Source organism: Leucoraja erinacea, chromosome 5 (assembly GCF_028641065.1).
Source record: "Leucoraja erinacea ecotype New England chromosome 5, Leri_hhj_1, whole genome shotgun sequence".
Classification (NCBI taxonomy): Eukaryota; Metazoa; Chordata; class Chondrichthyes; order Rajiformes; family Rajidae; genus Leucoraja; species Leucoraja erinaceus.
Window position 1 is genome coordinate 93,269,682 of NC_073381.1, and position 21,802 is coordinate 93,291,483.

Consider the following 21,802-nt stretch of genomic DNA (forward strand, 5'->3'; position numbering starts at 1 on the left):
TTACAAAGGTGTATAAAATCATGAGAGGAATAGATTGGGTAGATACACACAGTCTCTTGCCCAGAGTATGGGAATCGAGGACCAAAGGACATAAGTTTAAGGTGAAGGGGAAAAGATTTAATAGGAATCTGAAGGGGTAACTGTTTCACACAAAGGGTGGTGGGTGTATGGAACAAGCTGCTGGAAGAGGTAGTTGAGGCTGGGACTATCCCAACATTAAGAAGTATTTACATGGATAGGACAGGTTTGGAGGGATATGGACCAAATGCTGGCAGGTGGGACATGTGGGCCGGTGTGGGCAAGTTGGGCCGAAAGGCCAGTTTCCACACTGTATCACTCTATGACTCTCTGAGGGGAAGAAGGGGGGTGAAGAGGGGAGGAGGAGGGGCGGTGAAGGAGAGGGCACAAAGGTGAAGAGGGGGAGGGGCATCAAGGGACAGGGAGGCCGCTCCAGTAGATCGAGCGCGCGGGGCGACTGGACTCTGAATATTGGCGCCAATAACGATGGCGTCCGCCCGTAATGTCTAGTTTCACTGTGCGGCAGCACGTGATAAATAAAGCACCATTGAACCATTGAGCGAAGGGGAGCTGCTCTCCCAGCTCCGCCTGTGTGAGTTGAAGCAGCATTCAAAGCCACAGATACAGCCAGGCCACAGGCCCTTCGGCCCAACGAGACCCTGCCTACCGCCATTTACACCAATGCCGTTTAGTTTAGAGGTACAGCGTGGAAACAGGCCCTTCGGCCCACCGAGTCCGCGCCGACCAGTGATCCCCGCACACCAACACTATCCAACACACACTAGGGACGATTTACGCTTATACCAAGCCAATTAACCTATAAACCTGCGCGTCTTTGGAGTCTGGGAGGAAACGAAAGATCTCGGAGAAAACCTACGCAGACTCCGTACAGACAGCACCCGTAGTCGGGATCGAACCTGGGTCTCTGGCACTGCAAGCGCTGTAAGGCAGCAACTCCACCGCCGTGCCACCGTGCCGCACATGTGTTTATTGTCCCCATACTCCGATCACCTCCCCAACAGCAGCCCGCTCTGCGCTCTCCGCTCTCCCCACCCCCCTCCCCCCCCGGCCCCTCCCCCACCGTTACCGTATTTGCCGTGGGCATCGAGGGTGTACGCATATTTGGGGGAATCGTCCGTAGGGGGGACCCTGGCCCGGTGCAGCTCACTCAGCGTGTGGGGGTCCAACTCTGGCTCAGCGCCCGCTTCCCCCATGGCGGCCCCTCGGGAATGCTGGAGAACGGGGATGGGGAAGGAGGGGTGACGGGGAAAAACAGATGGAGGGATAGGAGGAAGGGGGGGGAGGAGACAGAGCATAGTGATGAGAGTCCGCAGGAACCAACCACCAACGTTAACCTCCCTCCTCAACCACCGCCAGTTGCAGTCACCACCCGGCGACCCCTCTCCCCACCCGCCCCACACAATGTGCACCTCATCTCCCACCCTGCCCTTCCTGCCCAGTGCAACCCCCCTCGCCCTCCCTCCACCTCCCCTCCCTTGTAGATCCCTCCATCATTCCCTCCTCACCTCTGCCTCCTCTTTGGCCAGCCGCTCCAGGCCCTCGGTATCCATGGTGACGGCCTTCTCGTCCAGCATCAGACCAACCAGGTCGAGGGGGAAGCCCAGGCTGCGGTGGAGGGACCAGGCCACGTCCGCTGCAGGGACAGAGGGGAGGGTGACTTGTGTCTGCCTGTCACTGCTCCACATCGCCCCCTCTCTTCCTCCACCTGCCCCTCACCAGCCCTGACCCCGCGCTGCAGTGATATGGGGGGGACGGTGACCGTGGGTGGAGGCCGACTGCCACCCTAGCCCCTCCCCCACCAGCACCCACCCCCACACCTGCACCCACCCCCACACCAGCACCCACCCACCCCCCCACCAGCACCCACTCCCCCCCAAAATCAGCACCCCCACCCCCCACACCTGCACCCACCCCCCCACCAGCACCCACTCCCCCAAAATCAGCACCCACCCCCACACCAGCACCCACCCCCCAAAATCAGCACCCACCCCCACACCTGCACCCACCCCCCCACCACCACCAACCCAACCCCAAAATCAGCACCCACCCCCACACCTGCACCCACCCCCACACCAGCACCCACCCCCACACCAGCACCCACCCCCACCCACCAGCACCCACCCCCACACCTGCACCCCCACCCCCACACCAGCACCCACCCCCCACCAGCACCCACTCCCCCAACACCAGCACCCACCCACTCCCCCAAAATCAGCACCCACCCCCACACCTGCACCCCCCCCCACCCCAGCACCCACACCCCCACACCAGCACCCACACACCCCCACACACACCAGCACCCACCCCCACACCAGCACCCACACCCCCCACACACCCACCACCCACCCCACACACCACCACCCACACCCCCCCCCACACCAGCACCCCACCCCCCCACACACACCCACACCCCCCCCACACCAGCACCCACCCCCACACCAGCACCCACACACCCCCCACACCAGCACCACCCCCCACACCAGCACCCACACCCCCCCCACACACCAGCCCCACCCCCCACACCAGCCCCCCACACCCCACCCCAACACCACACCCCACCCCCCCCCACACACCCCCCCCCACACACCCACCCCCACACACACCACCCACCCCCCCACACACCAGCACCCACCCCCACACCAGCACCCACCCCCCCCACACCAACACCACCACACCCCCCCCACCCCACACCCACACCCCACCCCACACCACACACCCACACCCACCCCCCACACACCACCCACCCCCACACCAGCACCCACAACCCCAACCCACAGCACCCACCCCCACACCCACACCCACACACCCCCCACACCAGCACCACACCACCACCCCCACCCACCCCCCCCACACCCAGCACCCACACCCACACCCCACACCCACCCCCCACCACCACACCACACACACCCACCACCCCCCCCACACCACACCCCCCCCCCCCCACACCACCACCCACCCCCACACCCACCCCACACCACACCCACCCCCACCCCCCCCACCAGCCCCAGCACCCACCACCCCACCCCCCCACCCCCCACCACCACACCCACCCCACACCACACCCACCCCCACACACTCCCCCACCCCAGCACCCCCCCCACACCCCCACACACCCCACACCAGCACCCACACCCCCACCCACACACACACACCCCACACACCCCCCCACACACACACCGACACACACACCCCACCCCCCCACACCCCACCACACACACACACACACACACACACCCACACACACCAGCACCCACACACCCCACCAGCACCCACCCCACCCCCAGCACCCACACACACCCCACACCCCACCCACCCACCCCCCACCAGCACCCACCACCCCACCCCCACCCACCCACACACCACCACCCACCCCCCCACCACACCCCCCCCCCCCCCCACACCACACACCCCACCCCCAACACCCACCCCCACACCACACACCCACCCCCACACACCAGCACCCCACCCCCCACACCCACCACCCCCCAACCCCCCACCACCCCCCCCCCACCACACCACCCCCACCACCACACCCACACCCACACCACCACACCCACCCCCCACACACACCCCACACCCAACCCCACACCCACCACCCACCCAACCACCCCACCCACACCACCACACACCCACACCCACCCACACCCACACCAGCACCCACCCACACACACAGCCACCCCACCAACCACACACAACACCCACCCCCCACACCAGCACCCACCCCCACACCAGCACCCCACACCCCCACACACAGCACCCACACCCCACCAGCCACCCACCCCCCACCACACCCCACCCCCCCCCACACCACCACACCCCACACACACCACACCCACCACCCCCCACCCAGCACCCACCCCCCCCCCCACCCCACCCCCACACACCACCCACCCCCACACCAGCACCCAACCCACCCACCAACCCCCCACCAGCACCCACCCCCACACACACACACCCACCCCCACACCACCACACCCACCCCCACACACAGCACCCACTCCCCACACCAGCACCCACACCCACCAGCACCCACCCCACACCACACCACCCCACCCCCCCCACCAGCACCCACCCCCACACCACCAGCACCCACCAGCACCCACACCCACACCAGCACCCACCCCCCACCACCACACCCACCCCCCCACCAGCACCCCCCCCCCCACCAGCACCCACACCCCACAGCACCCAGCACCCACCACACCCACCCCACACCACCACACCCACCCCCCCACACCACCCCACACACACCCCCACCCACACACACACCACACCCACACCACACCCCACACAGCACACACACCAACACACACCACCACCCACCAACCCACACCCACACCCCACCACCCCCACACCACCCCACCACACACCAACACCCACACCCACACCACACCCCACCCCACACCACACACCCCCCCACACACACCCACTCTCCCCCCCCCACACCCCCACACCCACACACACCCACACCACACCCACACACCAGCACACCACACCCACCCCACCACACACCACCCCCACCACCACACACACACACACACACAACCCACACCAGCACCCACCCCCCCACCAGCACACCCACCACACCCACCCCCCCCCCAGCACCCACCCCCCCACCAGCACCCACACCCCACACCAGCACCCACCACACACCACCCACTCCCACACACACACCCACCCCACCCCCCACACACCCACACCCACCCCCAGCACCCACCCCCACACCCAGCACCACCCCCACCCACCCACACACACCCCACACACCCACCCACACACCCCCACCCCCCCACCCACACCACACACCCACCCCCCCCCCACCAGCCCCACCACCCCCACCACACCCACCCACACACACCCCACCAGCACCACCCCACCCCCCCACCACCCACCCACCCCCCCACCACCACCCACACCCACACCAGCACCCACCCCCCCCACCAGCACCCACCCCCCCACCAGCACCCACCACCCCCACACACCACCCACCCCCACACACCCACACCCACACCAGCACCCACCCACCCCCACCACCCACCCACCCACCCCCCACCAGCACCCCCACCACACACCCACCCCACCACCACACACCCCCCCACCACACCACCCCCACCCCCACCAGCACACCCCCACCCCACTCCCACCAGCACCCACCAGCACCCACTCCCACACCAGCACCCACCAGCACCCACTCCCACACCAGCACCCACCAGCACCCACTCCCACACCCAGCACCCACCAGCACCACCCCCCCACACCAGCACCCACCCCCACACCAGCACCCACCCCCCCCACCAGCACCCACTCCCCCACCCCCTCAGTTCCCAAGGGCGGGCAGGGAGGAGTGGAAATAGGGCCATCCCGGCAGAAAACATTCCAGGGAGGGGGAGCAGGAGGCGGACGCGGATGGGGGAGGGTGTGCGGCTCGGTGAGTATCTCCAGGTGTCAGTACCTGCGCAACGGAGAGGGGGGGTAGGGTCAGGTGAGGAGGGCGGTGGGACTTGGTATGGGTTGGGGAATGGGCTGTGTGGCGGGGGGATGGGCTGTGGCGGGGGATGAGACTGTGGTGTTGGTGGATGGATGGGCTATGGTGGGGGGGGTGGGCTGTGGTGGGGGATGGGCTGTGGTGGGGGGTGGGCTGTGGGGGGGGGGATGGGCTGGGCTGTGGGGGGGGATGGGCTGGGGGGGGATGGGCTGTGGGGTGGGGATGGGCTGGGGGGGGGGGATGGGCTGTGGGGGGGGGGATGGGCTGTGGGGGGGGGGATGGGATGCTGCTGGGGGGGGATGGGCTGTGGGGGGGGGGTGGGGGATGGGCTGTGGGGTGGGGGGGGGGGGGGGGGGGGGCTGTGGGGGGGGTGGGGGATGGGCTGTGGGGGGGGGGTGGGCTGTGGGGGGGGGTGGGGGATGGGCTGTGGGGGGGGTGGGCTGTGGTGGATGGGCTGTGGGGGGGGGTGGGCTGTGGTGGGGGGGGGGATGGGCTGTGGGGGGGGGGGGGGGCTGTGGGGGGGATGGGCTGTGGGGGGGGGGGTGGGCTGTGGTGGGGGGGGGGTGGGCTGTGGGTGGGGGGGATGGGCTGTGGGGGGGGATGGGCTGTGGTGGGGGGGGTGGGCTGTGGTGGGGGGGGTGGGCTGTGGGGGGGGATGGGCTGTGGGGGGGGGTGGGCTGTGGGGGGGATGGGCTGTGGTGGGGGGATGGGCTGTGGGGGGGGATGGGCTGTGGGGGGGGGTGGGCTGTGGGGGGGATGGGCTGTGGGGGGGGGGTGGGCTGTGGGGGATGGGCTGTGTGGGGGGGGGTGGGCTGTGTGGGGGGGGATGGGCTGTGGTGGGGGGGTGGGCTGTGTGGGGGGGGATGGGCTGTGGTGGGGGGTGGGCTGTGGGGTGGGCTGTGTGGGGGGGGATGGGCTGTGGTGGGGGGTGGGCTGTGGGGTGGGCTGTGTGGGGGGGGATGGGCTGTGGCGGGGGATGGGCTGTGGTGGGGGGGGGTGGGCTGTGTGGGGGGGGGGTGGGCTGTGGGGGGGGGGGGGGTGGGGTGGGGGTGGGCTGTGTGGGGGGGATGGGCTGTGGGCGGGGGATGGGCTGTGTGGGGGGGGGGTGGGCTGTGGCGGGGGGGGTGGGGGCTGTGGGGTGGGCTGTGTGGGGGGGATGGGCTGTGGCGGGGGATGGGCTGTGTGTGGGGGGGGGTGGGCTGTGGAGGGGGGGGGGGTGGGCTGTGGGGGGGGGATGGGCTGTGGTGGGGGGGGTGGGCTGTGGGGTGGGCTGTGTGGGGGGGGGATGGGCTGTGGTGGGGGGTGGGCTGTGGGGTGGGTGTGTGGGGGGGGATGGGCTGTGGTGGGGGGGTGGGCTGTGGGGTGGGCTGTGTGGGGGGGGATGGGCTGTGGTGGGGGGTGGGCTGGGGTGGGCTGTGGGGTGGGCTGTGTGGGGGGGGATGGGCTGTGGTGGGGGGTGGGCTGTGGGGTGGGCTGTGTGGGGGGGGGATGGGCTGTGGTGGTGGGGGGTGGGCTGTGGTGGGGGGTGGGCTGTGGGGGGGGGTGGGCTGTGGGGGGGGATGGGCTGTGGGGGGGGATGGGCTGTGGGGGGGGGGGGGTGGGCTGTGGTGGGGGGGGGGTGGGCTGTGGTGAGGGCGGGTGAGCTGTGGGGGGGGGGATGGGCTGTGGTGGGGGGGGGGGATGGGCTGTGGTGGGGGGGGGGTGGGCTGTGGGGGGGGGGGGTGGGCTGTGGTGGGGGGGGGGTGGGCTGTGGTGGGGGGGGGTGGGCTGTGGTGGGGGGGGGTGGGCTGTGGTGAGGGCGGGTGAGCTGTGGGGGGGGGGGGTGGGGTGTGGGCTGTGGTGGGGGGGGGGTGGGCTGTGGTGGGGGATGGACTGTGGTTGTTGGGGGATGGGCAGTGGGTGGGCTGTGGGGGTAGATGGGGAGAGGGTGGTGAGGTGGTGGGATGGCGGGGCAGATGGGGGAGGGGGAGGGGATCATGCCACTATACCCGGGAATCTCTCTCGGTCGCCCATCTTTCGCAGAGTCCTGTCGATGACTCGCCCGCCCCCGCACCAGTGAGGAGAGGAAGGCCGTCTCTCCCTCCTCTATGACGTCCATGATCTGCGGAGAGGAGCAACGAGAGTTGAGACCGCACGTGGGGCGGAGCTCTCCCCCACCTCCCCACGCACCGCACCCACCCTCTCCCTCTCCCACAGTCCAATTACACCCCGCACTGCCCACAACGGCTGACCCCTCCCATCCACAACTCCCCCACCTACAGACCCCACCGCACAGGCAGTATGTTCATGAATGATAAGAGCAGAATTAGGCCATTCGGCCCATCGAGTCTACTCCACCATTCAATCGCGTAAGATCTATCTTTCCCTCTCTACCCCCTTCTTCACTAAATCTTTGACATTCTTACAAATCAAGAACCTGCCTTAAAAATAGCCAATTCCCCAGTACATCATCCGCCACCCTCACCCTCCAGTCCACCCCCCCCCCCCCTCCTGACCGTCCCCAGCAACAGAACCCACACAGAGGGCGGAGGTGGAAGATGCAGGAAGGAAGTGCAGATGCTGGTTTACACCAAAGATAGACACAGAATGCTGGAGTAGCTCAGCGGGACAGGCAGCATCTCTGGAGAAGGAATGGGTGACGTTTCGGGTCGAGACCCTTCTTCAGACGAGTCAGGGGAGAGGGAAACGAGAGATATAGACAGTGATGTAGAGACAAGGTTGTCCTTCGGATTGGGGGTCTGTGACTAGTGGTTTGCCTCGGGGATCAGTGCTGGGAACACTGCTGTTTGCCACCTGGACTAACCAGTTGGACGAGAATGTACAAGGCATGATTGAGATGAGTGCAGATGACACCAAAATAGGGGCCATTGTAGATAGCGCAGATAGCCATCAAGAATTACAGCAGGATCTTTGATCAGCCGGGCAAGTGGGCTGAAGATTGGCAAATGGAGTTTAAGTGTGAGGTGTTGCATTTCGTGAAATCAAACCAGGGCAGAACAATCTCAGTGAATGGTCAGGCTCAGGGGAATGTTGTAGAGTAGAGGCATGGAGACGTACTAGTCCATAGTTCCCTGAAAGTGGTGTTGCAGGTAGATAGGATGGGTGGCTTTTAGCACTCTGGCCTTCGTCAGTCAAGGTGTTGAGTATAGGGGAAGGGACATCAGTTTACAGTTGTATGAGTTATTGGTGAGGCACCACTTATTGTGTTTAGTTTTGGTCCCCCTGTTGTAGGAACAATGCCATTAAGGTGTAAAGAATGCAGAGATATTTTACAAGGATGTTGGAGTTACAAGTGACTGGCGATCATGAGCAAAATAAATGCATCTCAGCGGATCAGGCAACATCTGTGGAGGGAATGGACAGATGACATCTGAAGAAGGTGTCATCTAACCCAAAGCAACATTCCCCCCCACACATAACCCTGTGTCAGAGGTTATGGGGAGAAGGCAGGAGAATGGGGTTAGGAGGGAGAGATAGATCAACCATGATTGAATGGCGGAGTAGACTTGATGGGGCCGAATGGCCTAATTCTACTCCAATTCCATATGACCTTTTGAGCCGCTGAGATTCCCATGAGGATGCTGCTTTGGACTGGAAGGTGTGAACTAAAGAGAGAGGTTGGGCAGGGAGCCCCTTTACTCCGTGGAATGCAAGAGGCTGAAGGGTGATCTTATAGAGGTGTTTCAGATCCAGAGAGGAACAGATAGGGTGGATGCAAATAATATTTTTCGCCAGAGTTGGTGAATCAAGGACCACACTGCACAGGTTTCAGGTGAGTTTTAGTAAGAACCAACAACTTTTTTGTGGTGGATACACGGAAGCTGCCAGATGAAGTGACTGAGGCAGGTACAATGACAACATTGAAAACGTATTTGGACAGGTACATGGATATGAAAAGTTTAGAGTGATACGGGTCAGGCGCGGGGCAACAGGACTGGATTGGGTGGGGCACCTTGGTTAGCAAGGGCACGTTGGGCCGAAGGGCCTGTTTCCATGACAATGAGCCTTCCCCATTACATTCCACACTCCCACCCTCACCCTCCTTCCTCACCTGGCTCGTATCTTGCTTCAGCTCTGGGTAGGCAGCTCCCTGAAAACAGTGAAACAAAACATCACTAATCCCACCTACGCCAATTTTTTGAGCAGTCCACCTCCCCCCTCACTCCCCTCCCCTGGGTCAGGGACCAGTGGGCACACTGTGGCCCGATTCACGCAGATCAGTTGCTGCACGAATGGCGGCCATTATACCCACAATGCTCGGTGCTCGTGAAAGCACTCTATCCCTTGTGTGAATCTGTAAACTGCATGGGGCACGGCCCAGGGTCCCTGTGGAACTCCTAATCCAGAGGCACAAAGCCAGTGGATGGGGAATGCGGTGGTACTGGGCAAGGCTACCACATTCCTACAGTCAGCTATATGGAGTTAAAATCTCAACAAGTCTGTCTCACCCGCTGCGAGAGAAGATGCGGGGAGATTGTGCAGCACGGTGGCGCAGCGGTAGAGTTGCTGCCTCATAGCACCATAGACCCGGGTTCGATCCCGACTACGGGTGCTGTCTGTACGGAGTTTGGACATTCTCCCCGTGACCACGTGGGTTTTCTACGATATCTTTGGTTTCCTCCCACACTCCAAAGAAGTACAGGTTTGTAGGTTAATTGGCGATATAAATGTAAATTGTCCCTAGTGTGTGTAGGATAGTGGCAATGTGCTGGGATCACTGGTCGGTGTGGACTCGGTGAGCCGAAGGGCCTGTTTCTGCGCTGTATCTCTAAACCAAACTAAGACCATGGAGGGAGAGGGTGGCGGTCACTGAACAAAGGGCCAGTAAGAAGAACCGGGGGTCTTACCTTCTGCGGCCTCAAAGTCTGTTGGGTTTGTGTGTGGGGACACACAATGCCACCCCATTGCTCAGTGAGGAACCAGAATAAACTCACGGTGGCGCAGCGGCAGAGCCAGACACCCGGGTTTAATCCTGACTGCGGGTGTTGTCTGAATATAGTTTGTACCTTCCCCCCCCGTGTCCACGTGGGTTTTCACCGGGTGCTCCGGTTTCCTCCCACACTCCAAAGACGTGCAGGTTTGTAGGTTAATTGGGTTCTGTAAATTGCCCCAGTGTGTAGGATGTGAAACTGGAGCAACATGGAACTAGTGTAGAGGGTGAGCACAGACTCGGTGGGGCCGAAAGGCCCTTTTCCACGTTGTATCTCTAAAACCCGATGGGCCAGATGTGAAGAGTTTGGTGGTTCTCCGACTGGGATAGCCAGGAACGCCAGAACTGATCCAACCACCCCCAAAGCTCAGCTCGCCATCCAGGTCCCCACTCGCCCCCTCCTCACCAGAGTCTCTACCACGCTGGGCACCAGGGAAGCCAGGAGCCCGGCAGGAGCATGGAGAACCTCGGCAGAGAACCTCACCGCCCGCCGCAGGATCCGCCGCAGTACCAGCCTGTGGGGCAAGGGGGCACTGTCAGATGCAGTACACCGTCACCTACCCACCCACCCCGACACAATGGCCACCCATACTCCACCACCCAACACAGTGACCCCATACTCACGACCCCACCCGACACCTCCTTGACCCCACCCCACGACCCCTCAGTGACCCCACCCCACGACCCCACATCATGGCCCCTCAGTGAACCCGACCTGACACCACCGTGACCTCACCCCCACCAACCCACATCATGACCCCACCCGACACCACTGTGACCCCTCAGTGACCCACCCACGACCCCACCCGACATCAGCGTGACCCCACCTTGCAACCTCACATCGCGACCCCTCAGTGACCCCCCACCCACGACCCCCCCACCAGACACCACCGTGACCCCCACTCAGCGACCCCCCCCACCTCACGACCCCGACACCCGACCCCACCACCGTGACCCCTCAGTGACCCCACCCGCGACCTCACCGTGACCCCCCTCAGAGACCCCCCTACGTCACGAACGCACTCAGTGACCTTGCCCCGTGACCCCACCCCCCCCCCCCCCCACCACAGAGACACCACAGAGACTCACGGAGCGCCGGACATCCCCGGGTACAGCCCGTCGGCGATGCAGACGGTGAGAGCCCGTGCGTGGTCAGCCAGCACGCGGTACGCCGTGTCCAGGGAGGCGTCCGGGCTCGATCCCACCAGCCCACTGTAGCGCCGCGCCCCTGACCGCTGAAAGAGGAGCAGACACAAAACTCCTGAGTCAGGGAGACCATGGCTGATCAAGTAGTATCCTTGATCGGACTTTGCTGGCTTTACCTTGCACTAAGCGTTATTCCCTTATCATGCATCTATACCCTGTAAATGGTTCGATTGTAATCATGTGTTGTCTTTCTGCTGACTGGATAGCACACAACTAAAGCTTTTCACTGTACCTCGGTACACGTGACAATAAACTGAGCTGAACAATCCTCGACGTGTTCATATACAACATATGAATCTCTGGAATTCTCTGCCACAGAAGGTAGTTGAGGCCAGTTCATTGGCTATATTTAAGAGGGAGTTAGATGTGGCCCTTGTGGCTAAAGGGATCGGGGGTATGGAGAGAAGGCAGGTACAGGATCAGCCATGATCATATTGAATGGCGGTGCAGGCTCGTGGGGCCGAATGGCCTACTCCTGCACCTGTTTTCTATGTTTCTGACATACACATCCTACACAGAGAGGGGGCTTTCCTATTTTTGACAAGTCCTCAGTAGAGCCCAGGAACAGGCCCTTCGGTCCACCACGCCTGTTCTGACCTTGATCCCAGCTGCCTGCACATGGTCTGCACCACTGCATTTCCAGCCCGTTCATGGGTCTTTTAAATGATGCCATCACACCTGCTTCCTCCGCCTCTCCTGAGCAATATGGGAGAAACGTGGGCAAATGGACCTTGTTTGACTGCCATGGATGAGTTGGGTTCAGAGGCCTGTTACTGTCTTGTATTAACTGACTGATCACACTTGTCCATCAATTCCATACCCCTCTACGCCCTGCTCACTCCAGTACCCGCCCAGATGTTGTTCCTGCCTCCACCACTTCCCCCGGCAGCTCATTCCAGATCCCGGCCACTCTATGTGTGAGAGATTTACAGTGCCTCTTTAAATCTTTCCCCTCTCACCCCAAACCTTATGTCGTCTAGTTTTATATTCCCAGATCCTGGGATAAAGGCCATGATATCCGCCTAGTCTATGATTTTATAAACACCTATAAACTCAGCCTCCTACGCTCAAGGTATAAAAGTACCAGCTTATCCAGTCTCCTCTGATAACTCGAGACCTCCTGTCCCAATAACATGTTGACAAATCTTCCCTGCTCCCTTTCCAACATCGAACCGAGATCAGTACACCACAAGAACAGGCCCCTCAGCCAACAATTCTGTGCCAAACTATTCTCTGCCTGCACGTGGTCCATTTCCCCCCATATCCGTGTGCCTATCTAAAACCCATGTAGACACCAGTATGGGGTCACGTTCACGGCCCTGCTCCCACCAATCTTTCCACCACCACGCACAAGAAGCACAAGACAGACACCATTGTGCAGATGCCGAGAAGTGTATTCAGCTCCGGCTGAACACACTTCTAATCTTGTGTGTGGACTCGATAAGATGAAGAACACCACTATCATATCCACCTCCACCACCCCTAGGCAGCACATTTCAGACACCGACCACCCTCAGTTAAAAAAACTGCCCTTTTTAAACATCTCTTTCAAACTTTGACCCGCTGTCTTAAACCTATACCCTCTAGTCTTTGATATTTCCCTGGAAAAAAAAGGTTCCGACTGTCTACCCTGTCTCTGCCTCTCATCATTTTATAACCTTCTATCAGGGCTTCCTTCAACCTCTGACATTCCAGAGCAAACAATCCACATTTGTTCTACCTCCCCTTACAGCTAATGCCCTCTAACCCAGGTTGCAGCATCCTAGTTAAAATCCTCTTCTGTACCCTCTCCAAAGCCTCTACATCCATCTTGTAATGGGGATGACTGGAACTGTGCACAAACCTCCAAGCGTGGCCTACCCAAAGCTTTATAAAGCTGTACCATGACATCCTGACTCTGATACCAACGAAGGCAAGCATATCACGGGCCTTCTTTACCACTCTGTGGTCATAAGGTCATGTGATGGGAGCAGAATTAGGCCATTCGGCCCATCAAGTCTACTTTGCCATTCATTCATGGCTTATCTATCTCTCCCTCCTAACCCCATTCTCCTGCCTTCTCCCCATAACTCCTGACACCATCTACCCACTGGTGTTGCTCCCTTATGTGCACGAGTCATCCGTTCCCCACATCCTTCCACACGCTCTCCCATGGGATTCCCCTTCCCAGAACCGCAACACCCCCAGGAACACTCCATCGCCCACCCGGAGTTTCCTATCCTCCCCCCGCTGCCCCCGTCCTCACCTGGTGTATGGTGTCCAGGAGGGGGGTGAAGAGGTCAGTGTCATAGTTGGAGGTTGTCCCTTGCAGAACGGCCACCAGTCGCTCCAGGCCCATCCCAGTGTCCACGCTGAACCGTGGCAGCGGCTGGAGGCTGGAGTCTGCCTCCCTGAGGCACAGAATGGGAACAGAATGGGAGAGAACAGAAAGCTCGCTCTACACCTCCCCGTCACACGTGAATGTCCCCCTACAGCGCCCCGTCACAGCGTGAAGCTCCCTCTACGCCATCCCGTCACACACTCTCACAATCAGACACAGAGGACCCGCCGTCCACAAAGGCCCCGGGGGTTAACGTGACCTCAGGCCACCGCAGGGAGTGGCACTGTCTTGTTACACACTTCTCACAATCGGACACAGAGTGAGTCTCCCTCTACACTGTCCTGTTACACATTCCCGGATTTGACACAGAGTGGAGCTGCTGTTATTGAGCTGGGAGAAATCAGAGAAACACTGTGGGTAAATAAAGAACTGCAGATACTGCTTAATATACAAAACGACACAAAGTGCTGGAGGAACTCAGCGGATCAGGCAGCATCCCTGGAGAACGTTTTGAATTGAGATCGCTTCCCCAGGCTAAAGTATCTGGAACGTTGAAGGGGGTGTGGGGTTGTGAGAATAATGACCGGCTGGCCTCTGGCCAGACTGATTAGGCGGGGGAACCTCAACTATCCCCTTGAGGAGGGGAATCCATTCTCCAGTGAGGCCGGGCGTGGGTGAGGAAGTTGAAGGAACTGATCGGTTCCTTGGATTCGGGAGGAATGTCCATCCTGACAGTGCCTGGTCACTGTCCTGCTGCCCAACAAGGGCCATCTCCACCTTTTGACACACAGACAGCACCTGAAGGCAGCTCCACCAGCTGCACCACCACTTTGATGGTTGTTATTTGCAAACTGCACAAATAGCAGTGTTGATGGATGTATTACCATGCTGTTTAGTTTAGTTTAGAGATACGGCGGGGAAACAGGCCCTTCGGCCCACCAAATCTGTGCCGATCAGCGATCCCCATACACTCGCACGATCCTACACACTAGGGAAGATTTGCAATTTTTACCAAACCCAATTAACCTACAAACCTGTACATCTTTGGAGTGTGGGAGGAGACTGGAGCACCCAGGGGAAAACCCACGAGGTCACGGGGAGAACGTACAAAAAAACGTGCAAACAGCAGCCTTAGTCAGGAGCAAAGCCGGGCCTCTGGCGCTGTAAGGAAGCAACTCTACCGGTGCGTCACCGTGCCGCTAATTGCGACTCTGGAAAAATGAGGGGATACAGAGAGAAGCTCCCACCACCCTGCCCTGGAAAGGCTTTGTAGATGCTTCAGTGAGTCGTGAGTGGGCCTGTGGAGAAGGGCTGGCCAGGACGGTGCTGCCTCACCGGTGGTACTGCATGAAGACCAGGTTCCAGAGCTCCACCAGCCCGGGGTTCCCAGTGTTCACCTGGGCCGCTGCCCCCTCCCCCACGCCGTGGTCGTAGTGGATCTCGGTGCAGGGCCCGCATGGTCCCGTCTCCCCCATCTCCCAGAAGTTGCAGTCTAGTCCGAAGGGCAGCACCCGTTCCGAGGGGAGCCTGCAGACCGGAGCAGAGACAGCGTCAGCTGGGGCTGGACCCCAGGCCCCCTCTGTGACCTTCACAGGCCGGGGCTGTACCCCTCCCATCCCATCCCTGCCCCCGTCATCTCCCTCCCCACCCACCCTCCCTTCTCCATCCTCCCCTTCAAAAACCACGTCCCCCTCCGCCCCCACCCCAATCATCCCTCTCCCTACTCACCCTCCCCATCCCATCCTTCACCCACCCCCCACCCCCTCCGTAGGGAGCATGCACCCATTGCATGGGGACGGGCAGTTGTGTTGGGGAGGGGGGGGGAAGCCCTGGGATACTGGGGGGGAAGCACCATGGAGTGGGAAACACCAATGGAACATCAGGGGTGACGAGGTGCTGTGGGAGGGGCGGAGAGCTGAGGCAGGGCTGGGGGGAGATAGAGAGGGAGGAGAGCCATGGGAGCGGGGGTGGGGGTGGGATGCAATGGTGGAGGGGGGGGGATGCAATGGTGGAGGGGAGAGGTGGGGTGAGGATCAGTGAGGGGGAGAGATGGGGTGAGGATCAGTGAGGGGGAGGGGAGAGGGTCAGTGAGGGATAAGGGGAGAGGGCTGGTGAAGGAGGGGGTTGGTGTGCACTCACCCCAGGCTGAGCCAGACGTCCCTGGTCTCGCTGTCGGCTGGCAGTCCGGCACCAGGGTCCCCCCCAAAGTAGGTGACATAGAGTCGGTCGGGCGGGATCCCGTACTTCTCGGTCAGCAGCTCCCAGGCCATGGAGCAAGCCTCTTCCTGCACCGCGACAAGGGGGATCATCACTCCCGGCCTTCCCCCTACCCCACCGCGCTAAAACCCACAACCCCCCGACAGGCCAGCACCCCTCCCCTCCATCTCAGAGGGAGCAGCCCGTCCCAGGGGGGTGAGAGGCCCAACTATTTGCATCCCTGTTAAACTGGATTCCAGTCTCCCATCTTCACCTTTTCCACCCACCCACCCATTCTTGCCCTTCTCCAACAACCCATTCACCCTACAAACTCCCTCCTCCTTCCCTTCACTCCCTGTGCCCACTTCACTCCCACTCAACCTGTGCTCACTCCCCCGGCGCCCACCCCCCTGTCCCGACTCTGCCTCCACTCCCCCAACATCCACTCCCCGTTCACTCCGTGTGCCCACCCCTTCATTCCCCCTGGACCCACTCCCCTTCTCTCCCCGCACCCACTCTGCCTTCACTCACACCCTTTTTACCAACTCCCCCTCACTCCCCAACCTCCCCCCAATCACCTTGAAGAAGTCTCCAAAGGACCAGTTGCCGAGCATCTCGAAGAACGTGTGGTGGTAGAGGTCGCGGCCCACGTCCTCCAGGTCATTGTGTTTGCCGCCGGCGCGCACGCACTTCTGGCTGTTGACCACTCGGCGGTAGCCCGCCATCTCACTGCGGGGGTCAACACTGCCCAGGATCAGGGGCTTGAACTGCGCGGAGACAGGCGTGACGGGAATGTCATTGTCACAGTTACAGGCAACGTTGGTCAAATTGCACTGGAGTATTGCGCACCGTTCTGGCTGCCTGGCTGACCCAGCGTGAGGGGGGGGAGGGGAAGAACAAAGGAGGACCTGGCACGGGATCATTTGTAGCTTTGTCAGCGCCCTGTACGTGGCAACTCTTTGCATACCTTACATAGGCAAAACAAAGAATTTCCCTGTGACTTCATGTGTCAATGAAGTATTCACTTATTCATTCATTAGGCAGATGGTTTGCTTGCCGTCATTGGTCAGGACATTGAGTATGAGAGCAAGGAAGTAACTTTGCAGCTTTATAAATCTAGTTCGGCTGCATTTGGAGTATTGCGTACAGTTTTGCTCGCCCCATTACATGAAGGAAGTGGAGGGTTTCGAGAAGGTGCAGAGGAGGTTTACCAGAACACTGCCTGGATTCGGGAGGACTAGCAATAAGGAAAGGTTGGATAAACTTGGGTTATTTTCTCTGGAGTGTCCGATGTTGAGGGGAGACCTGATAGTAGTATACAAATTTATGAGAGGCATAAATAGGGTGTACAGCCAGAATCCATTCCCCAGGGTGGAAATGTCAAAGACTAGAGGGTGCAGCTTTGCAGTCAGAGGGTGAAAGTTTAATGGAGATGATCAGGGCAACCTTTCATTTTACGTAACGAGTGGTGGGTGCCTGGAACGCACTGCCAGGGGAGGTCGTGGAAGCATGTACAATAGTGGTGTTAGAGAGGCTTTAAGATAGGCACATGGATCCAGAGGGAATGGAGGAGTATGGATCAAGTACAGGCAGAGGAGATTACTTTAATTTAGCATTATGTTTAGCACAGATATTGTGGGCCAATGGACCTGTTCCTGTGCTGTACTATGTTCTATGTTGGAAAGTGTACAGAGCAGATTCACCACAATGTCACCTGGACTGGAGGGCTCGAGTTATAAGGAGAGACTATATATTACTATTTTCCCTGGAGCGCATGAGACTGAGGGATGTGGATTTGCTGAAGCCGTGGGATTAATCATACTGAAATACTGCAGATAAACCAGCCTCTCAGCCCAACTTGACATGCCGGACAAGATGTCCATCTAAGTTAGTCCCATTGCCCACGTTTGACCCATATTCGTCTAAATCAGTGGTTCCCCACAGGGGGGCAATTTGATTTTTAAGGGGGGCAATGTTTTTTTCTTTTTTTTAACAATTTTTTTAGTAATTTCTTGCTCAGAACTTGAACTGTCTTTTGTTTATTTCATTTTTCTTTTTCATGGATGCCATGTTCTTTTGAAGCTTGTTTAAACCATGGTATTGGCGTTTTAAGCTTCTTCAGCTGAAACGGAGTTCACTTTTTAAATGATAAGAATTATATATCACCACATGGGGGAGGGCATCAGGATTTTAGAGGTGATTAGGTGGGGCATGGCCAAAAAAAGGTTGGGAACCACTGGTCTAAATCCTTCTTATCGATGTACCTGTTCCAAATGTCTTTTAATTGCTGTTTTTGTACCTGCCTCGAGCAGGTGCATAAACAGCAGCTTCTCCTGGCTGCTTGTTCCATACATGTATCACTTTCTATTTGAAAATGTTGTCCCTTCAAGCTCCTATTAAACCTTTTGCCTCCAATCTGAAACCTCTGCCTTCTAGTTCTCAACTCCCCCTCCCACAGAAAATGATTGCATTCACTCCATCTATTCATAGAAACATAGAAATTAGGTGCAGGAGTAGGCCATTCGGCCCTTCGAGCCTGCACCGCCATTCAATATGATCATGGCTGATCATCCAACTCGGTATCCCGTACCTGCCTTCTCTCCATAACCCCCGATCCCCTTAGCCACAAGGGCCACATCTAACTCCCTCTTAAATATAGCCAATGAACTGGCCTCGACTACCCTCTGTGGCAGAGAGTTCCACAGATTCACCACTCTCTGTGTGAAAAAAGTTCTTCTCATCTCGGTTTTAAAGGATTTCCCCCTTATCCTTAAGCTGTGACCCCTTGTCCCGGATGACCCCTTGTCCTTATTCCCCTCATTATTTTATACAACTCTGGAAGAGCAACACTCAATGCCTTTCACTCCGAGGAATAAAATCCCAAACTGCCCAACTGCTCGAGGCCTGGCAACTGAGCCTCTGACTGAGCTCTGCCATTGCCCCTCGCTCACCTGGTTCATGCCCGCATTGACGAACAGGAGGCTGGGGTCAGCCCGGGGTATCACCGGGGCCGACCGGACCTCCCGGTGCTGCTGCTGCTCTGTGAAGAAGCGGAGGAAGGTGTCGCGGACGCTGGCGGCGCTGGGCCCGGTGGTGGTGGCGGCGGCGGCGGCGCTGCTGAACGAGCGGCCCCGGCCCAAGGCCCAGACCCCGACCCCGGGCCGGACCCGCAGCACCCCGGGCGGTGGACGAGGACCCGCAGCAGCTGCCGTGTGGGCGCCGCCATCTTTGATACTGGCGGTGGACGAGGTGCCGCGGCAGCTGCCGTGTGGGCTCCGCCATCTTTGATACTGGCGGTGGACGAGGAGCCGCCGCGGTCTCCGGCTGCTGCCACCCAGCGAGGCGCCCTGGCCACTACAGCAAGGCAAGGCAAGGCACTAAGTGCTGGGGTAGTAACTCAGTGGGTCAGCCAGCATCTCTAGTCTGGAGAATATGGGGACAGGTGATGTGTCGGGTCGGAACCCGAAGAAGGGACCTGACCCGACCCGAAACGTCACCTATCCATCATCTCCAGAGATGCTGCCTGACCTGCGGAGTTACTCCAACACTTTGTGTTTGTTCATCTCAGTTGATCTGTCTGCAGGAGGAGGAGGAAAGCAATGCTGGATTTATGAGATGCAAAACATTGCACTTGCTGGAAACTATCCAAGACATGAAAGAGAAAGCTGGAGTTCCCCAAAAGAGCAGACAGTGCCGGTGGATAAAAATCCCCGTGTTAGTTATGGGTGTGATCTCGGGGTGAGAGTGGAATTGCTGGAAATGGAGCATATATGGTCATAGAGCATTAACTGGTCCATGCAGACCACGTTTTCTAATCTAGCTGGTCCTACTTGCCTGCACGTAGCCCATGTCCTTTTAAACCTTTCCTATCCTTGTACCTGTTCAAATATCTTAAATTTTGTAATTTTACCTGCTTCCACCGCTTCCTCTGGCAGATCATTCCATAAACCCACTGCCGTGTGTGAACAAAATTGGTCCCATTAAATCTTTACCCTTTCACCTTAAACCTGTGCTCTCCAGTTGGGGCAGATGTGGTTCAGCCTGCATTAACCTGCAAGAAAGGACAACCCACAATTAAGGAAAAGATCTGAAGATCAGTGCGGATCGGCCTATCATCAGAAGATCCCAGCACATTGAGGGAACGGGAGTTCTTACAGAAAGATACATCACGGACTCTGGCCCTTCGGCAAACTCATCTCAAAGCAAGCATACCGATCGGTTTTCCTTCCCAGAACTGATGCAGGGTTTCAATCCAAAATGTCGACCATCCCTCTGCCTCAACAGATGCTGCTTGATCCCTTGAGCTCCTCGAGCCGTTTGTTTTTGGACCATTCACACAGCATCACCGTTCAACTACCCATTGACTCTAATCTCACATTAACCCCATCTGTTCTATTCTCTCCACATTCTTGAGTCTGTGAGACCAGGAAGCAGGGCAAAAGGTGGCATCGGTGTAAAGGGGGAACAGCGAGGGAGACCTGAACTATATCTCTGAGGCATTGCAGCATAGATGTGTACATATTCTGGACAGTGTCCGGGATGTAGAGGAAGTGATTAGAGTTAAAGGAGACTTCATTCAATCTGCGAACGAGTTCATACAGGGTGAAGTAGTAATTCTTCCCGTCTAATGTACTGCATTCGGTATGGTATGTGTTGTCTCTGTATGTAGGTGAAACCAAATGGGTGAACACTTTGTGGAAAACCAGCGTTCCCTCAGTACTGCCCCTCCCACAGTGCAGCGCTCCCTATGACAAGCCATTGTGCCATTGTCCCTTCTCTCTTGAGAACACTGAGCTCTTTAGCCCTGAACGTTAGCCTGCGTTTGAGCTCCAATGTTCTCGTAAGTTGCGGCTGCACATAACTTTAGTTAGGCCCTTCTGGTCACACCATTACAGAAAGGATGTGGAGGCTTTGGAAAGGGTGCAGAAGAAGTTTACCAGAATGCTGTCTGGATTAGAAGGTATTAAAGACAGGTTGCACAAACTTGGAATGTTTTCTCTTTAGCGTTGGAAGCTGAGGAGAGACCTGAGATAAGTTTATAAAATTATGAGACATAGACAGGGTACTCAAAGAGTTTTTTCCCCAGGATGGCAAGTGAAAAGAACCAAGTTTAGGTGAGAGGGTGGAACTTTAAAGATCTACAAGGCATTTTCTTTTACAGTGAGTGGTCGGTGCCTGAAACCAGTGGTGGAAGTAAGTACGAAAGCAATGCTTGAGGCATTTAGACAAGGAGGAACAGCAGGTGATGGTTTACACCGAAGTTAGACACAAAATGCTGGAGTAACAGCAGAGACATGAGCAATTAGGGAATGGAGGGGGACTGACCATGTGCGGGCAGAAGTTTGTTTAAGCTGGCATCATGGTTGATGCAGACACAATGGGAGGAAAGGCCTGTTCCTGTGTTGCACTGTTCAATGTAAGTTGTGTCTGAAGAAGGGTCTCGACCCAAAATAGCACCCATTCCTTCTCTCCAGAGATGCTGCCTGTCCCCGCTGAGTTACTCCAGCATTTAGTCTGTCTTGTGTAACCTCCACTCCCGTGTCCCTGGGACCAGGAACACTGCAGCCTCTGCATCCTGACTGTGGAGGCGCCTCTCTGCAGGTCTGCACCCCCCCCAATCTGGGTCTGC

The 21,802-nt window shown here is 58.7% G+C and overlaps 1 protein-coding gene across 1 annotated transcript in view; it reads right to left on the reverse strand.

Moving 5' to 3' along the window:
- LOC129697685 (alanine--tRNA ligase, mitochondrial-like) overlaps nucleotides 1–20,560 on the reverse strand; it is a 34,855-nt gene extending 14,295 nt beyond the window's left edge. Inside the window, 13 exon segments of the mRNA XM_055636394.1 lie at nucleotides 1,106–1,250; nucleotides 1,545–1,672; nucleotides 7,510–7,561; nucleotides 7,563–7,622; nucleotides 9,573–9,611; nucleotides 10,858–10,966; nucleotides 11,541–11,686; nucleotides 13,903–14,047; nucleotides 15,313–15,504; nucleotides 16,117–16,262; nucleotides 16,752–16,940; nucleotides 19,125–19,527; nucleotides 20,550–20,560. Coding sequence (XP_055492369.1) covers nucleotides 1,106–1,250; nucleotides 1,545–1,672; nucleotides 7,510–7,561; nucleotides 7,563–7,622; nucleotides 9,573–9,611; nucleotides 10,858–10,966; nucleotides 11,541–11,686; nucleotides 13,903–14,047; nucleotides 15,313–15,504; nucleotides 16,117–16,262; nucleotides 16,752–16,940; nucleotides 19,125–19,527; nucleotides 20,550–20,560 — 1,765 coding nt within the window.
- Nucleotides 20,561–21,802: the final 1,242 nt, after the last annotated feature.